This window comes from Octopus bimaculoides, chromosome 15, assembly GCF_001194135.2.
Source record: "Octopus bimaculoides isolate UCB-OBI-ISO-001 chromosome 15, ASM119413v2, whole genome shotgun sequence".
In the NCBI taxonomy this organism is placed as follows: Eukaryota; Metazoa; Mollusca; class Cephalopoda; order Octopoda; family Octopodidae; genus Octopus; species Octopus bimaculoides.
Window position 1 is genome coordinate 3,937,995 of NC_068995.1, and position 18,692 is coordinate 3,956,686.

Consider the following 18,692-nt stretch of genomic DNA (forward strand, 5'->3'; position numbering starts at 1 on the left):
TATATATATATATATATATATATATATATATGTATGTATGTACATGTGTATATGTATATCTTCCGCCAGATCACTGTATATGCACCACCCAGCCATCAGAAGTATGTTCAAGATGCTATTTATATGTACCGTTTTGTGTACCATTAAACATTTCGAAAGTTACGTAGAACAGATCCAATATTTTTAACTACAAATTTGGCGATACCTGATAAGAGACGTTCTTATTTAACTTATGCCATACGTATGCGATTTAAAAGAATGTGTAAAGTGAAAAGCGCCTACCACTTCGTAAAACAATCAACTTAATTATAACAAAAGATGGTCACGTCTAAGAAATTACCGAAGTTTCCGAAAATTGTGTAGACGAAGTGTCTACTTTAATATATATACAATTATGTAGGCGTCAATTAACTTGTTCCATTCATTATTGAATAAAGGGTTTTAATATCCCTACTATAAGCTAAGCTGTTCGTTGATATTCCATTAATTAATTAAGAACGGTATAATTATATCATTTCTTGTTCGAACTATTTCATGCAAAATAATTAGTTTCGAAGCCGTTGAATGCACAATAACATCACTCTATTGATCACATACAAAATTCCAGTTCTTAAATGGGCTACTCATCTGGTAATGCCGTTCGAAATATTTAAAATTCTTCCTGTTAAATTCCACAACGGTCTATCGTTAGTCACACGTGGAAAATAATCTTAGATGGCTGTCAACGAATTGCCTGACATTTGCCATTCCTTTTAGACTTGGAACAATTGAAAGAAATGGTGTCTAAATTAAACTACAAGGCAGTAAAGTGTAAAATCTAGGCCAATTCATGAGAATATTGTTACTATCCGGCGTAATTTCAGACATGTGTTAAACGTTTGCTCGACTGTTTAAACTTGCGATATTCATATCTACCTCGTGACCACGTGTCCTCCATCCACTTATTTCGGCCTGCATGATTCCACCAAGGGCGCTCTTTGCCGAGTGTCCGAGGCGGCAGATACGTTTACAATAAAAAATAGAAATAAAATCTAGAGTACTTAGAGCGAGCGCCACCAGCTTGCACACATAAAGCATGGAATGATGCAAAGATTGCGTCACTGGTATATTATATTGGTTTCAAATTTCGACACAAGTCTATTACTTTCGATGGAGGAGGCAAGTCAATTACGTCGACCCCAGTACTCAACTGGTACTCATTTTATCGACCGCGGAAGGATGAAAGTTAAAGTCGACCTCGCTGGAATTTGAACTCAGGATATAAAGATGGACGAAATGCCGCTAAGTATTTTGCCCGGCGTGCTAATGATTCTGCTAGCTCGCAGCCTGATATCAAAAAGTTTCCGGACTAGTTCTATAATGCGTCAAAAGATGGCAGCACAACATTGCGTGCGCAGTGAGAGCTAGCAGCGACCTTCATTAGGCAGTGTACCGCGTGACATCGCTGTGCTTATTTCGCAAATTGTGAAATCTGTTTCTGTGATCACGTGTAAGCTGTTGTCTGCGAATTTTGTCATGGACAGGAAGTTGGAACAAAATGCCAACGTGATATTTTGCGTTAAACTTGGGAAGTCTGCTACAGACATTGAGCATGCTCTGAGAAGCTTACGGCGATGAGGAAATGGGTCATATGCAATGTTTCGAGTGACATGAGCGCATCAAAAGCGAGCGGCAGACCCGCATTCTCATCGCTCTTTTCGACATCCGCGGTATTGTGCATTGAGATTTCGTAACCCAGGGCCAGACTGTCAATCGAGAGTTCTACGTTTTGAAGCATTTGTGGAATGGCATTCCGCGAAAGCAACTGGATCTGAGGAGCGCGAAGTATTGAATTCTTCATGACGATAATGAACCTTGTCACAGAGATCTCTTTACTTGTGAGTTTGTCGCCAAAAACATGGAATCGCTCCCGCACCCCAACCCTATTCGCCAGATATAGCAGCTGCGGACTTCAATCTCCTCCCTCAGATGAAAATTCAGATCAAATGTCGCCGTTTGAGCACCGTTGTGAAGATCAAGAGAGAATCTCAAAAGGTCTTCCACTCTTTTACGGAAAACGTCTTCGAGACCGGATTCCAAAAATGGCAGGAATGATGAGACTGGTGTATTGCTGCGCAAGGCCATTATTTCGAAGGAGATGCTGTTCAAATTTAGACAAAGATATTTTTAAACATAACTAGTCCGAGAAATTTTTGATACCACTTCGTATATCATGTTAGAAGGTATGTGACAATATTGATTATCTTGCGGTTTTAACAGAAAACGCTTTCCCATGCTATCGCACAGTGGGATCGAACCAGGAACTTACGCGACTGCGCGGCGATCTTCATAAGCACACCGTTGTTCCTGCATTCAATTGAATGATTAATAAATACACATCTCAATGAGAAACACAATACAACCTTTTTCTTGTTTTTGCCTAAGTATTTCTTGAATGTTAAAGAAAAGATTTTGACTCGTTGGTAAATATCCGTTGCAAACAATGGAAATTCTACGTTAGATTTTTGGAATAATTGTTGTTGTCTTGTATGTGTGGTGAGGTTGTTTGTGTTTTGTACTTGTAACTCTTATAATAAAAACCACTGCTTTTGACAATATGGTATACTAAAATCAATCTTAATGATAATGTCTGCATAACTCAAACATACTGGAATCGATATCTATATTCCGAAATATCATATCGTTGAAAAATAAATATTGACAACGTTATTAAATGAACGTAACTTCGACAAAACTTTTAGTATTTCATTAAAAAATAAATAAATGCATCTCGATACATTCAGAGTTCGATTATGGCTGGGTTTTTTTTTGTTTTTTTTTTCACATTCTATTCACTCACTAAAGATATATAATATTTCATTTTTTTTAATTATCATTTTCAATTGATTTCTGATAAATTGTATGGATTGCGATATTAATTTCAGATAAATCAGAAAGGGGAATATACTAACGGGTAAGTCTTTCTTCTGATGTCAAAAAAAATGGAATAAAAGGAATCTAAACCGTTTACCTTTCTCTCCTCTCTCTCTTTCTCTCTCTATGTTCCTTTAAGTCTCTCTCATACTCACACACAAAGACGCATACACAAACGCACGTGCGCATGCAGACGTACACACACACACACACACACACACACTCACGTGTGCATATGTATATATATATATGTTATGGTGTTTCTAGAGCCAGAAATATATGTGCACCTGGCATAAATGCTTTTTGTGCGATGAGCTTATCATTGAGTGGGTGATTGCTAATCTGACATCAAATGCATAACGAAATGGGAAGATTAACACATTTCATTCCATTGTATTATTCTGTAAAATCAGTCTACCTGTCCAACGTTAGCGAACAGGTAACCAGAAACATCAGCAGACACAAACGCGCTTACTCCTCAATCAAATCTACATATGATTGCTCACAGATTACTAAACGGGATACTAACATGTTACAGCTCTCAGGTAAACTTTAAGTTCTTTTTAAGAACGAATATCTACTCTTTTAAAAGCAATAGGAAGATATAACAGAAAATCTCACTTCTAATTGGCATATAATATTGATGCTAGAATTATTGATGTATTTAACTGTTCTCCTATCAACGACATCGACATAATTTTCCCGAGAGAGCAGTAGCTATTCAACATGAACAAATTAAAAGTAAGCTATAGCTGCGTATAGCTTTGGGTCAATGTCATCAAAGTCCATCCAAGCCTGAAAGCAAAACACAAGCAATACAAACATACAAACATAACATACAAACATGCATTCACACATATGCATATACATATGCACACACACACACACACACATAGACACACATATGTATGTGTGCGTATGTATATGCATATGTATATATATATAAATATGAGACATAGATAGATAGATATTGATATATACATACGTGCATGCATATATGCATATGAATGCACGTATGTATTTCATGCTACAAGACTCGTGGCATAATCCTTCTGAACATTTAAAATCAACCTCGTGCACATATGTGTGTACATGCGTGCGCGTGTACGTGAATATGTGTTTGAGCGTATGCAGATGTGTTTATATATGTGTGTGTTCGTGTGTACATGTGCACATATGGGTGCGTGCAAGTGAGTGATAGACACTGGCTATGAATCATTGCAGACTTGTCACACTAACGCTGATCGCAACACTTTCGCAAACATAAATGAATACAATCACAAATCACAAGGCAATTAAAATAACCTCCAAACAAATTCAACCTAATTGAGATTTTTCTTTTTCTAATTAAAGAATGCCATCATACCCTAACCCAATGTCTTTATCAAACGAGTACTAAATAAATTACAGATTAATTTTCACTGGAAAACGTTTATTGAACAAGTGTCGAAACATCTTTAATGAGATTACGGTAATCCTCTGCAAATACAAAACCCAGCTACTTTCTTAACGTTCTTTTTACAATGAAATAATCTACTTTTTCATTGAGAAGTCTTGTTATAACATTTTAGGATGCAGTCAATCCATACATTGAATGGAAACGATGAGAAAGATTCTTCATTGTAAATCGTAGAGCTTTGTTTAACCTGTTTAACCTGTTCTATGTTATTCATCTCGTAGCGGGTGTCCCCCATCCAATGTAAATGTGGTGATTGAACGGTATATGATTTCACCAATCATATACCGTTGTCTCCTTAAAATCAGGCGCTGAAGCAATGGATTACCAATCTTTTCGTTCAGTAGCAGACACTGATCTCTACATGCATATGTGTTTCGAGTCCAGACCTCGCGTATGGCACAACTTGCTTCTTTCCTTGACGTCTCCTGAAATACCACACCCGCGTGAAACAAGCTATCGTTACTTTGAGACAGACTTTCGTCGTCCATAAATAAACGAAGCGTTGCAGACTTAAGACAAATGGTGACTTGAATTCCAATTTAAAACAAAATAACTTTGTGTTCAATCAATATAAAGCATAAACATTCATTTATCTGTTTTGATTTGTGTTTTATTCACTAATAAATTTGTTCCGAGATTAAAATACTTTGCTTCGAGATTATTTCGATTTTTACTCAGAAGATGTGGCTCGATGTCCGCAAAAATAATCTGGACGAGTGACACATTTCAGTGGGGTTTATTTCTGGGTGGGGAATAATGGGAAGAACGAGGGAGACGTTTAGAAGATAAGACAGGGTAGTATGGTTGGAAGGGAGTAGAGTAGTGTTTCGTATAAAGATGAGTGGAGGGAGAGTGGGTATAATTAAAGGGGACGCAGTCCTTTGTAATGCCAGAAGAACTGAATTTGTACATCTGTGAATCAGACGTTACAGCATGTTGCTGAGGGAAATTTTGCTAAACATCTAAATGTCTTTCTTTTAAATACGGCGTCGAATATTCGAGAGGGTAGCAGCTGCAGCCCACCCACATAGGTTAGAGGATCTGAGTGACACGTACATATATTGTGTCTGTGTGTGTACGTGCGTACGTGCGTATATGTGTATCTGTGTGTGTGCGGGCACGCGTGTGTGTATGTGTGTGTATGAGTGTGTGTGTTTGTGCCTGTGTGTACATGTGCGTTTTTCTGTGTGTGAGTACGTGTGTGTGTACGAGTGTGTGTAAGTGTGTGCGTATGTGTGTGTATGTGTGTGTGTACGTGTATGTGTGTGTGTGTGTGTGTGTGTGTGAGTGAGTGAGTGTGTAGCAACATCTCAGTCAGTATGTCTGAGTTGCCCTCCAGTGTAAGTCTCGTTGAACTTTGCAGAGGGTTGGCTAAAGATTACCGCAACCCCAGCAGAATGAATTCAGAGACAGGCATTAAAGGTCAAGTATCTCTCCTACTAATAAAACACACGACCTGTAATCAACGACCTCAGGGATAGTGATACAGCACACTCTCCATTCGGCTCTCTTTGCCGACCACGTTTTTCTTATCATCTGCATAGTGCCTACCTCAACACCCACTAGGTTTCAGACATCGGTGCCCTTTTTCCTTCATCCAGCTATCAACATGTGACTATATAAGAACAATATAAGCCACATGTATGTATGTATGTATGTATGTATGTATGTATGTATGTATGTATATATATATATATATATATATATATATATATCTTCTGATGCTTTTGGAAGAGGAATGGATATTTTTAAGTTGTCCGTATTTTTTGATATTCATCTGTAATAGTAACCATTGCCTGAGCCTTTTATATCCCGATACAACGATATAGAATATATTGTTTTACTTTAGAAGGATATTCTATGCATCTCGTGAAAACGAATATTTCTCAAATGCTATACAAAGACACGAAACCATTTCTTTATTGCAGAAACCGTTCTATTATCCACCATGATTCCTGCATATAAAATTCGGCCCCGACTCTTTATCTGTAGAAGCAAGCTTTCCGATCTAAGCATAAATTCCATTCATCCGATCTGTATAGTTGAGCATCGTTTGACTGTAGTGAGACTATTTTAACAGAATGGTTCTTCTGTTAGATGGAATGATATCAAGATGAAATGGTACCAGACATATTTTATGTCTTCTCTCTCCACTTCTTTCTTTCTTTCTCCTCTCTCTCTCTCTCTCTCTCTCTCTCTCTCTCTCTCTCTCTCTCTCTCTCTCTCTCTCTCTCTCTCTCTCTCTCTCTCTCTCTCTCTCATATACATATTGCCATATTGATCGTACCGTACAACAAGTAACTAAATTATGTAGCTTTTCGTTTTGGTGGAATTATCATCACAATTTACTAGTATATTTGGTGGAAATAAGAAAACTTTTTCTGGATATTTTTTCTACTTTCTGATGGCTATCCATTTTTTTACCCATATTTTGTGAAGTCTTTGAAAATATTTCTGCTACTTTGAAATGAAAGAAAAACATATTGAAAATTCATAAATGAAACTTAACAATTATATCTGCTACCTTATCTTGTTCTTTTTATTACTTTTATCGTTATTCATATGCTTCTAAAACCGTAGTTTAGTTATCTATAAGGCTCCACTAGATAATACAGATAGATAAACTGAAGTAGACAGACAAATTTCTGTAAGTATTACGTTACAGATTTTTGATATTTTATTTATCAAGGGTGATTTTAAAAAGTTTTGTGCTACACGTATCTACAAACTTGTTTACCAAAGTATCAATTAGTGTTTAAAATTAAATTTAAAAATAAATTCTTTATTTAAACGCTGCTTATAATAAGATTAGAATTTCTTTCAAAATCCCATAACGCACAGGATTACTAATAGGTATTATTTTAATATAGTCACATTTTAGGCTTGATAAAAAAAAAGATAGAGAAGATTGGGCTTGTCACGTGAGATGTATAAATTATTCTGGACATGTAACTTATAAATATGTTGTGCATCTCTGTTAGAAACAATATTTTGTCTATTGGTTTGACATTAATTATTTTTAATTTTAAATAATCAATTTTAATTTTAATTCTTCCTTTATATATGACGCATTTATAAAATTTAGGTTTGATAATACAGGCTTATCTGTTTTAAGAAATGTTTGATAGTAAAACACTTAAATCTTTCTAAGAGGTCTTGCATGATTCGAAGTCTTTTGTCGGTATCTTCACTTTTGTTACAATAAAATCGGATTAACTAATATAACATTGGATTAATGATTCACATAGCATTTTTGTTGTCTCTATAAGGATGTCGATTTTGAATATTCCCTTCATTCTTATGATATTTGTGTTTTCTTCAGGTTAAAACGTTCTCATCGATTATTGTAACATTATAGTTCGAAAAAGATTGTAAAAAGACGAAAGATTCAAAAGACGAAGAATATTTATTGTACACGGCGTTAGAATTTTAATTTTTCGTAAATTCTGTAAATTTAAACTGACAACCAGTGATGCAATGATTCAGAATATGATATGTGGTGTATAAACAATAATTAGTCAGTTAATTATTACTGAACTTATTAGAGGAACTGAGTAACACAAAACAAAGCTCATATCAGAAATATTTATGAATGATTGTGAAAGAAAAAAAGCGGGATAATATTTCCCAAAGGTTTCCTCCCACCCCCCAAACAGTCGATATACAGATATTTCTTGGGTCTTACAGACCGAATCAATCGTTTTGAGGCAACATGTGGAGTGTCCATTTCTTTAATAATTAATTTACATATTCTTGAGTGTGTATTTTTATTGATAATTCAAAGCGATCTCGAAAAACGTGTTAGTGGTTTACTAATAGGATGTAGAATAAATTTACAAAATAAAAAAATTTAAAACTCTAGCTTATGCTGTTGAGGCCTCCATATCTACAGTCCCACTCGAATCCTAATTATTAACAAATAATAGTAGATATTTGTCTTGAATCTAATTCTCACCAATATAAGATGGTGAAACCTCAGTTTTCAGTATCAGGGGAAGGTTTTCTATTAAGAAGCTAAATTGAAGCAAAGTTAAATTGTCAAAGTTAATTAGTCGATGGAAGATAAATTGTCTCAATGAGAATATATTATAGGCAGTAAATCTCCAAATTACACACGATTTCTGTACTTCAGTATTATTGCATAGTTTCATGTCAGCAGAACTGTCATAATATGCACAAATTTATTTAATTCGGTTAGTATAACTTATATGAGTTGAATGGAAATTGTAAAACAGAAGCGACAAACTTTCTACAATTTATGTACGTTGTGCGTTGCCATTACTTCCAACTGCACGCCAATACCTTCATGTTGTTAGGCGAAAAAATTTTCTTGTGATGCATGAAAAAAGTGCAAGTTATTTACAATGTAATGAAATTTCAAGTTCTGAATTGCTTCTGGCATAAAAATTCCAATATGGCACCGTTTGGTAAATATTTTCTAAAAGCAACAATAGTTTCTAAATTACGAATATTTAGTAGTAATCTTATATGAGTGATTACCAGACACTGAAATTGTAATTAACACCTTGTGCAATTTCTTTCCGAAGAGAATTGAGTGTGAAGCAAAGTTCAATTGCTTTGCGCATGTCATTAACATTTATAGAATTTATGCCAAGCTTCATGATACTTCATGCTTCCGGTTGACGCGTTCGCTAGGTAAAGATTCCATGTTTAATTTGAAATACTATAAATAGAATTCGGAATATTGATTACTGACTTTCAAAAAATTAACATAAACATTGACTTAAACAAACTGAATTATATAATCGTAAAAAACATTCAATTCACGTTTATAGAATTCGTTGGACGAACTTTGCCAAATAAAGCATGATACATTCATTAATTGCTACCACTTTTCTTTTTGCTTTTTGGTCACGTGTTGTGCATCATTGTTATTTATTTTGAACACATACAACTGCCTTAAAGCTAGATATAATTGGAAACCTACAAAATATACTTTTTAAATAGGAAAGCGATACGCTAGGCCTAACAAAGAGAATGTTTCAAGAAAGTTACAGATCTGATCTCAAAATACTTTTAGCAAAATTAAGCTAAAATATTTTGAAATAACATTTGTGAAAAATAATGGCTCGCAGAGAATTTATCAGGATAGAGGTTAACCTATTTTTACATCTCTGAGAAGCTAAAAACGTAAATATTAATTTATTACATATTAATGAAATATTTCCGGTTTCTCTAAACTGTGTTCGTAAAAACCATGAATTTTCTTTCGATAGCGTTGTTTTTAAATTCATAAATATCTGAAATATCATAAAGATACTAAAATCAGTCATTTATATACAGTAATTATAATTTTGAAAGTAGATCTGGATAAAGTTCCTTCCTAAACCTAATCATATTCCATTCGAATATTTTCGGCTACACAACTGTCTTGTTTCTTTCTAGAATCAAATATCCTGCTATGAGATCCAACGCCCGTATGCTGCGGCCTCGATTTGATCTTGAAAAGTCACAGCCGAGGCTCACCTCTGGGTAAATACTGGAACTTTTCGTCGCATGTTATTGCTGAGGAGCTTTATCAGACCTACTTCAGTACAATCGCTTCCAACTCTTACATTAGTTAATACATTAATTGAAAGTTTATTCCCGATGAATTCAACTTCATTTAGTTTCATGCTTTCACATTCTCCAGCTCGTTCTGTCATTCTTTCCACCATTTTACGAATACATCCATCAACACATAATTGATTGAATCATTGATTGTTACATTTGAATAGCTTAGTCTAAGGAGGAGGGACAGTGCCCATAGTCCATTTTACGGCCTCTGCTACTCGTGGCTGGAAGTGAGAGAATTATGTTTAGATCTTTCCTGAAAACATACAACAGAATATTCTTCATTAGATCACTTAAGGGCCACGTGACAATTTTAAACCGAGTGACATATGAAGGCTAGCACGAAAAATATATGATAGAAAGTCGACTCAAATACTGTAATTATAGATGACCTTAAAACGATGAGATAGTCAAAGATGGAAAGGTCGTAGATCAATAATAGTTAACGTGAACAAATATCTAGTAGTTATTTTATTAGAGGACCCTTGATGGGATTCGAACCAGAGATATACAAAGTAATGGTTTCTGATTTGGGCGCAAAGTCAGCAATTTGAGGGACGGACGTAGATCGCTACTCTTGATCCTAGTATTTGACCAATACTGTATTTTATCGAACCCTGGGGGATGAAGGGTAAAGGTGACCTCAACGAGATTTGAAATGAGAGAAATTATTACATAACATAGATTTTATATGATTTATTTGCTCTATGGATGGTCTTATTACATTCCGATCACTGGCGTAAACTGAATTAATTAAATCTAGACTATTTATTTTATTAGATTGAATTATTTTTCGTACAGTAATATATTTTCTGTCTATCTATTAGTTATGTCTTCTGTACTTAACCAATCAATACTTTTTATTTGGTTAAGATAAACTTAGTAAATTTTTATTTACCTTTCTGAATAGTAATAAGTAAATTCTGTTTATCATTCACAACTGAAATTTTATATTCAGCAATAAAACTACCGAATTTATCAGTAAAAAAACTATAAAAATATTCTATATTATATTTGTGGTTTATGTTCACTGCTTTCTATTGAAGCTCATAGGCAGTTATTACGTCATATTCCAAATAATGATTTAACTTGTCTTCGAAAGCAATATTCAGGATTTGATTTCCATATCAAAATACTTCTTTTCATTATCTCTCCCAATTATCAGCTCCATTCATATTTACTGTGACACCCATTATACACAACGAGACCTATATACATATCAATGACCACGCTGACTTTTAACATGTGCAAATGGCGGAATCAACGGAGCATCAGGAAAATGTCGTTCGGCATTCAGTTCTCTCCCTTTAAAACCAAAGCGTGGCTGTGTGGTAAGAAGTTTGCTTCCCAACCAAATGCTTTGGTTTCTCGCAGTTTTGAATTTAGATTCTTGAAGCAGTTTCATTTATATCATGAATTCTCTTAGAAAATCTGTTTAAAATTCCATAGATTCAAATCAAATTGTTGGCGTTGATATAAAAATTTCTTATTTTGCGGCAGACGGCTTTTACAAAGTTCTGTGCGATGTACAATTGTATCATGATGAATATATTTAGCAGGTGGAAATAAGGGTGATAACGGGTTAGATGCTATTTACAGTAATAGACATAAGGCATGTAACTACGGGGTAGAAATGAGGTAGGAAGAACAAAAAGAGGATACGTTAGAAAGAACGGGAAGTATCCAAAGTGACTACAAAGCGAATTGCAATCATACTATTGGTTTGGAATTTTGGCAGAAGGCTTGGGGGAGCAGCCAAGTCGATTATATCGACCCCCAGTAATTTTTTTATCGATTCCTAATTGACGAGAGGAAAAGTCGACCCCGGCTGAATTTGAACTCAGAACATAAAGACGGACGAAATGCTGCTAAGCATTTTGTTCGGGGTGGTAGCGATTCTGCCAGATTACCGCCTTGAATGGCAATGATAATATTGATTTCAAATTTTAGCTCTAGCCCAACAATTTCGGGGGAGGGTTAAGTCGATTACATCAATCCCAGTATATGACTGGTACTTATTTTATCGACCTCGAAAGGATGAGAGACAAAGTCGACCTCGGCAGAATTTGAACTCAGAACGTGAAGATGGACGAAAGGTCGCAAAACATTTTTTCCCGGCTTGCTAACGATTCCGCCTGCTCGCCGCTTTTAATTGCAATTATAATATTGACAATGAAAACGATAAAATAACTCACAATTATTAAAAATCGGTCGCTTTATTTGTAATTCCTCTCCCTGATCAACATTAAGAATATTCCGAGACTTGTTCCTCTGCCTTGTGTCTTGTTTTCTGGAATATTTTCTCTCTTGTCATTTAATTATTCCTTATCAGTTTTAATTACCGAATACATAAAATGTTTGTTAGAATACAAAACAGAAAAGCAACAACAACAAAATGCATGGCATTAAACGGCAAAGAATTATAGTATTCGTTGTTTCTTGCCTGGTTCTCGGTTCCCCTTCTTGGTTCCCATTCCTCGTTAAACTGTAAGTGTCTCTGAAATATGGAGAAGAATTACAAGTTCTATATCTTTTTTCTTTCATGATCTACATTGAGGTGCACGGTAGACTGTAGCATTATTTTGATGTCACGGGATGAAGTGATCGACTACATAATCGGATGTTGAATGACGTCACCCTGCTGGCTAGGCAAACGTTCTTCTCGTCGGAAGGATAGTCCGTCGCGGAGTGACCCATTTACAACTGAGTGGACTGGAGGAACATGATATGAACTGTTTTACCCAAGGAAACAACGCGCCATTCGGTCCGAGAATCGAACTGCCATCTGGCGATCGTGTTTGCAACATCCTAAACACTAAGCCACGGATCTTCACGTTTTGATAAAACAATGAGAAATTCCCTGATATTTAAAGAATTTATTGTAACCGAATTACTCATTCCACGTCAGTAATTCAATTCTTTTGAAAGAAAATATTAACGCAATACTTTAAAGAACGTGGAAAGACTCATGTTAACATTTTTGAAGTTTCTGATATATTAAGATAAATGTTAGAAAACATTATCCACCATATTTGATGTTACCAAAGTAAAGGGATATATTATCGATCACTTATCTATTAGACGTGTGCGAAAACCTTCTCGCTATAATTACTTTGACTTTCATCTAATCGATCGTCAGACCAACTTTGCAGAAAATTTAAGTTCTTGCATATTTTAAAATTTCTTTGTTTCCAGGTTATCTAGGAAACTCGATGTAAATATTCAAATTGAAGAAGACATGGTGTGTTAATGTAAAACAATGTATTAGGCTAGATATAGTTTTATGTCCCCGTTTCTTAATTCCTCGTTCTATCTCTTACCATCTCTCCTATAAACAGGCCTCGCTATCTATCTTCGCACATGGTTCAGCAAGCAGTTTTCGTATTTCTATTTGTAACACTTAGCTGTATAAAAATATACGAATTAATAAATTCGTTAAAAACCACATGCATCGAGAAGAGGTTAAAGATTATTGATTGGCCGCATAACTTGAATGAAGCTCCTTCTTCGAACCCACAGTGTTGTAAATGCAAAGACAACCTAAAAGCGGTTTTCGAAATCAAAACGTAGACATGTAGCTACTAAATTCTAGATATGAAACAGGGTATTTTTATGGGTGCTATCTTCAATAATACATGCATGGACGCATGTTATATAGGAAATTATATACAATCTTTCACACACACACGCATACACATACACGCACGCACGTATACGTGTATGTGTATGCGTATAGGTGTTCAACTTTTGCCGAACGACCTGCACAAGTTCAAATAATGACATAAAAAAATCTATTGTTGAGAAAACTGGAATTAAGAACAGGTTACTGTACTTTATGTGGTGAGCTGAAAAAGTATTTTATTATATATAATAATATAGCTTATGTTATTAACCTAATGGAGAAAATCTTCAGCGTTAGTGAAAACTTGTTACGCACAAAATACTATTTCTTTTCGATGTTCTGTTGTTTTCGTAGCTGTGAGCTGAACATGCTTGTCTAAGAAGATCCAGTAAGAATTTATCGCTATAACTGCCGAAGATCATAGCTATTCCCCGTGTAGGTCTCCATTAAAATTAATTTTTGGTTATTGGAACTGTCACAGATTTTCTCCCTTATCTCTTGTGAGAAGAAATTTTTATCAACGCAAAAAATAATTTTGTCATTAATGTCACATAATTAATAAAATTATTTTCAGGTCATCGTGTCTATTATGGTAGTTTGGCGTAGCTAATGATTGTCTAGTCACTGGCAAACTTTGCATATCGCTTATGTATTATTAAACACGACGAATATGAAATGCTTTTCTCTATCATCTCCATAGTTCGATACCCGTTCGATTGTCAGTAATTCATCAATTAATTTCAGAAAAGAAGTCATAAAATTTGATATGATCAGATCTCGTGATTTTAAAGATTTATCTGCGTGTTAAGCCGAAACTTTTAAACTTCACTTGCTATTAATATTAATCTTCGAATCTCGCTTTGAACCCATTATTTATCAGGTTTTTTTTTCTAAGAACAGCTTCATATAACTCGCATCAAACAAATTTCCTTTTTAGGAAATCGATAATGCCTAAGCAGTAACTTAGCTCTCTCTATATATGAGTGGACCAATCGAAAGAAGTTCTACAGAGCCTATGGCCTTTTTCAGGGTCTTTAGAAATGGTAGAGGATTGTTTCTATATATATCAAGGGGCCAATCGAAGAAAGATGTACAGAGCCTATGGCTTTTTTAAGGGCCTCTTGAAAAGGTGAAGGGACGTTCATCTATATATCGACGAACCAATCAGAGGATGTACAGAGCCTTTGAACTTTTGGGGGCCACTAGAAATGGTAGAGGGATGCTCCTCGGAGCTTATTACTCTCATAACTCCACTACTCTGTCACACAACTTACAGTATTTGACGACACAAAAGACGCGCGGACATATTAGACGCACAACATTTTCGTGCTCAACTTTGCTTTTAGGACCCGGGGTGATTGTTTTGAGACACTTTGACACTTCTTTGAAAAAGGGTTGCGTCTTATATACCATCAAGTACGGTTCTTGTTTCTCGACCTCTCGTCACCTTTGTTGTGTCCACTGCTTCACCACTCCGTCCTAACCGCTATAGATGTCCTTCCTCAGCAAACCATCGCCCCAATGGCGGGCGTCTTCTCCTTGCTCATATCTTTCAAGCAGGTATTCACCTGCAACCGTTTATGTGGAATATTAATGAAATCAAGCTCAATGGTTCTAGAGAGTCAGCAAGAGGAAAGGGCTCTACCTCTTCCTCTGGACTTACAAGTAAAAAGTTAATCACCAAATTCTGAACTAATTTGTGCAACAAAGTACGTTTCACTAATTTGTATGTGGTGTGTGTCAGTGTATATGCGTATGTGCGTGTATGTGCATGGTGTGTGTATGTGCGTGTGTGTGTGTCTGTCTGTGTGTGTGTTTGTGTGTGTGTGTGCGTGGTGAGTGTATAAGCCAAAGAATATGGAAAGTACTCATGACGTTTTGCTGACCTCCACCCATCAGACATGTGAGTTTTCAGTGGCCTATGATTTAACTCCCTGGAAAACATCGTTACCAGCTGGTTTATCGTCACACGATCTGTGTCCTGGAAGAAATGCTTACCTGGGGTTAAAATGTAGTAACATAGTCCTAGTCAGGACTGTCACGTTATGTTTGCAAATAAACTTTATTCTCTCTCTCTCTCTCTCTCTCTCTCTCTCTCTATATATATATATATATATATATATATATACATATATATATAGAGAGAGAGAGAGATATAGATAGATAGATAGATAGATAGATATAGATATAGATATAGAAACAGATAGATAGGTACATACATACATACACACATACATATGTATGTATGTATGTATGTATGTATGTATGTATGTATGTATGTATGTATGTATGTATGTTTGTGTATGTTTGAGAGCATGTATGTATATCACAGCAGAAACATCTACACCATAGACCTCTCACTCTCATGATGTTATCCATTTCTTCCAGAAACAGGGAAGTGTTGAGATCAGGCGTAACAGCCTCTTTTCAGCTGACATTTTACAAAAACCCATAAAAAGAAACTATAAAACATGGCGGACATGAACGGGATGAAACATGAAACAGCGGCTTAAAAACCAATATAGTGGAAAATAATCGTATTTAATTCATTTTCTTGGATGATATTCCTAATTTGGTCAAATTTTCTTTTAATCCAGCAAATATCGATAAAGTGAATCCAATAAATCTACGAATCGAATCATTGAACTGTCCATTCTAAAACTGTCATTTTACAAAACACACAAAAACGATAATAATATTCGCTTACATTTTTCTTTTAATTCCTACTTGTTAAGGATTGATTCTGGGGGCGGAATATCGTATTTTGCCATACAAGGGGGCATAGAATTGAGCGAAATATCGTTTTTTTTCCATACAAGAATTGGAGGCTGAGTAACTGAATATATTTCAAACGAAGTTTAATAAATATTCGTGCGTTAATCCGAAAGTTTCTACTTATATTTAAGTTCTTATATCTCAACGATCTAATTCAATATTATTCAAGTAATTTTTTTGATAAAAGGCCAATTCTGTATATGTTATATAAAGGTAGGGAGTAAAAAAAGAAATAGAAAATAAAATACAACGTTAAATTGATTACATAAATAATTGGTTAATTACAACCTTTCAGAATAGAAGAAATAATCTTTTAAATTTAGGTGATTCTGTAACTGATTTCTAAAGTTAAGCTTTAAGAGAAAATCGGAAGCAATAAATTCGATATAAAAGAGATTTACTAGAAGCTGGAAACATAATCTTTTTTTTTATGGTAAATATTTATTTATAAAGTAATCGGCTTTAAAATAATGTCTTGCACGAAAATCTAATTTTTGTTTTCCAATAGAAATGATTGATTTCCAAACTTTACATATACCCCCACCCACACGGAACACTAACAGATAGACTGAAATGCTAAAATTAATGAAGTTTGTTTTTGTTATATGTACATTAAAATAAGTTATTTATTTATATAATATTTTATGTTATAAATGACTATTTTAATGTCAAAAACGGTTATTTACATATTATTTTCGCTTCTTTAAGCTTGATATCCAATTTTATAGAACATGGAGCCTTGAGAATGGAATGTTGGGATACAATCATAACTTTCACTGATAACACTGACAAAACCAGCGTCAGTGGAATGGTTGCATGACTCGAGAAGCGAATTAAAATTATTAATATTCTGTCAAACAAACTACCATTCGTTATGAAATAACGTCATACAAGAAGATGTTTTCTCAAATACGTGTCATTGTTTAGGAAATAAATGGAATGGTTAATATTCTAACAATACCAGCGATCTGCAATGGAGTTCTGGGAAAATATAAAATAAAAAAGATTGATATTCTTCTTGTGTTATAGAATGATAAGAAACTATATTTATAGGGGAAAAAATTACTAAATATGGCAGTTTCTACATGAGACCTAGTGTCGACAGAACTCGGGAAAATATTTGTGCACAATGGGCAAGCGTTCACAGCACCACGTGTCTTTTACCTTAGTCTCAGATCGATCAAGTCTCCGGGAATGAAATTTGGTAGATGAAAACTATGGAAACCTGTCGGACCATTCCAATTTTCGGGGTTTTAGAATTCATCCATTGCTAGTAATAATACCATCAATGAGCTCTTAACTGATTTTAGTGGAATCTTCTCAGTTGCAAATAATCAGGTCAGGTCTTTAGTCTAAAGATAATATTTTTCATTTTGCTGTCAGTTTCGAAGCCCCTTAAAGGAATCGCTGTTCCTTCTCCTTTTGCGAACACTTTAAAACAAAATTACAGAGAAGTACTTGCATAGCAAGTGACATGATCTGAGATCGTGTGCTGAAACAAAAACAATTACAGGGTGAAAGGTGTTTATATGCCATTTAAAAACACACAAAAGCCGTTAGATTTACTTCAACATTTAAATCTAATTTACCAAAATATTTTCATCGCTTTGAAATCGCGACCTCTTCACTGATAAAATTCCGTGCTGCATCTTACTGAATTTTGTCAGTGAACAGGTCGCGGTCTGAAAGCGATGAAAATTAGTTTGGTAAATTAAATTTAAATGTTGAAGTGAATCTAACGATTTTTGTGTGTTTTTAAATGGCTTATAAACACCTTCCACCCTGTAATTGTTTAAAATAAACACAAATAAACAATTTAGCATTCTAAATGCAACCTCGTGAACATGATAGGTGAATACTATAAAGCAACGGTAAATGTTACATTCTCAAGTCATACCGACTCATAAGGGCCGGCTTCCATGGCGTATGAATTCTCCACCTGTATGGAACACCGATCCATCACTGGATTATTCAGTTTTGCCAGCCGACTGGATTGGACGAATGTGAAATGAAGAACATAATTCATCACCTGGTCCAGGAATTGAAGCCACCATCTTACGATCATGAGTACAACACCCTAACCACTAAGCCACGCGCCTCTAGAGGTGAATGGTATTGGCGTACCTAATGCATTATTAGAAGAACTTGGATCAAGAGACGTAATTTATTTTCTGTGCAATAAATGTATATTAATATCATTAGTACTTCGGTCCCGTTTGACGAAAGTCTAAGAGAAATGTTGTTGGAGAAGAAGAAAGATGTCGATTACCTACGATGCCGATTATATAAAGAAGTAGAGTCTCCGAGAGAGAGAGAGAGAGAGAGAGAGAGAGAGAGAGAGAGAGAGAG

The 18,692-nt window shown here is 35.0% G+C and overlaps 1 protein-coding gene across 1 annotated transcript in view; it reads left to right on the forward strand.

Moving 5' to 3' along the window:
• Positions 1 to 7,699, forward strand: part of LOC106880764 (short transient receptor potential channel 6) — a 71,212-nt gene extending 63,513 nt beyond the window's left edge. Inside the window, exons 8-9 of the mRNA XM_052973437.1 lie at positions 3,327 to 3,458; positions 7,695 to 7,699. Coding sequence (XP_052829397.1) covers positions 3,327 to 3,458; positions 7,695 to 7,699 — 137 coding nt within the window. The remainder of the gene's footprint in view (positions 1 to 3,326; positions 3,459 to 7,694) is intronic.
• The last annotated feature ends 10,993 nt before the right edge of the window (positions 7,700 to 18,692 follow it).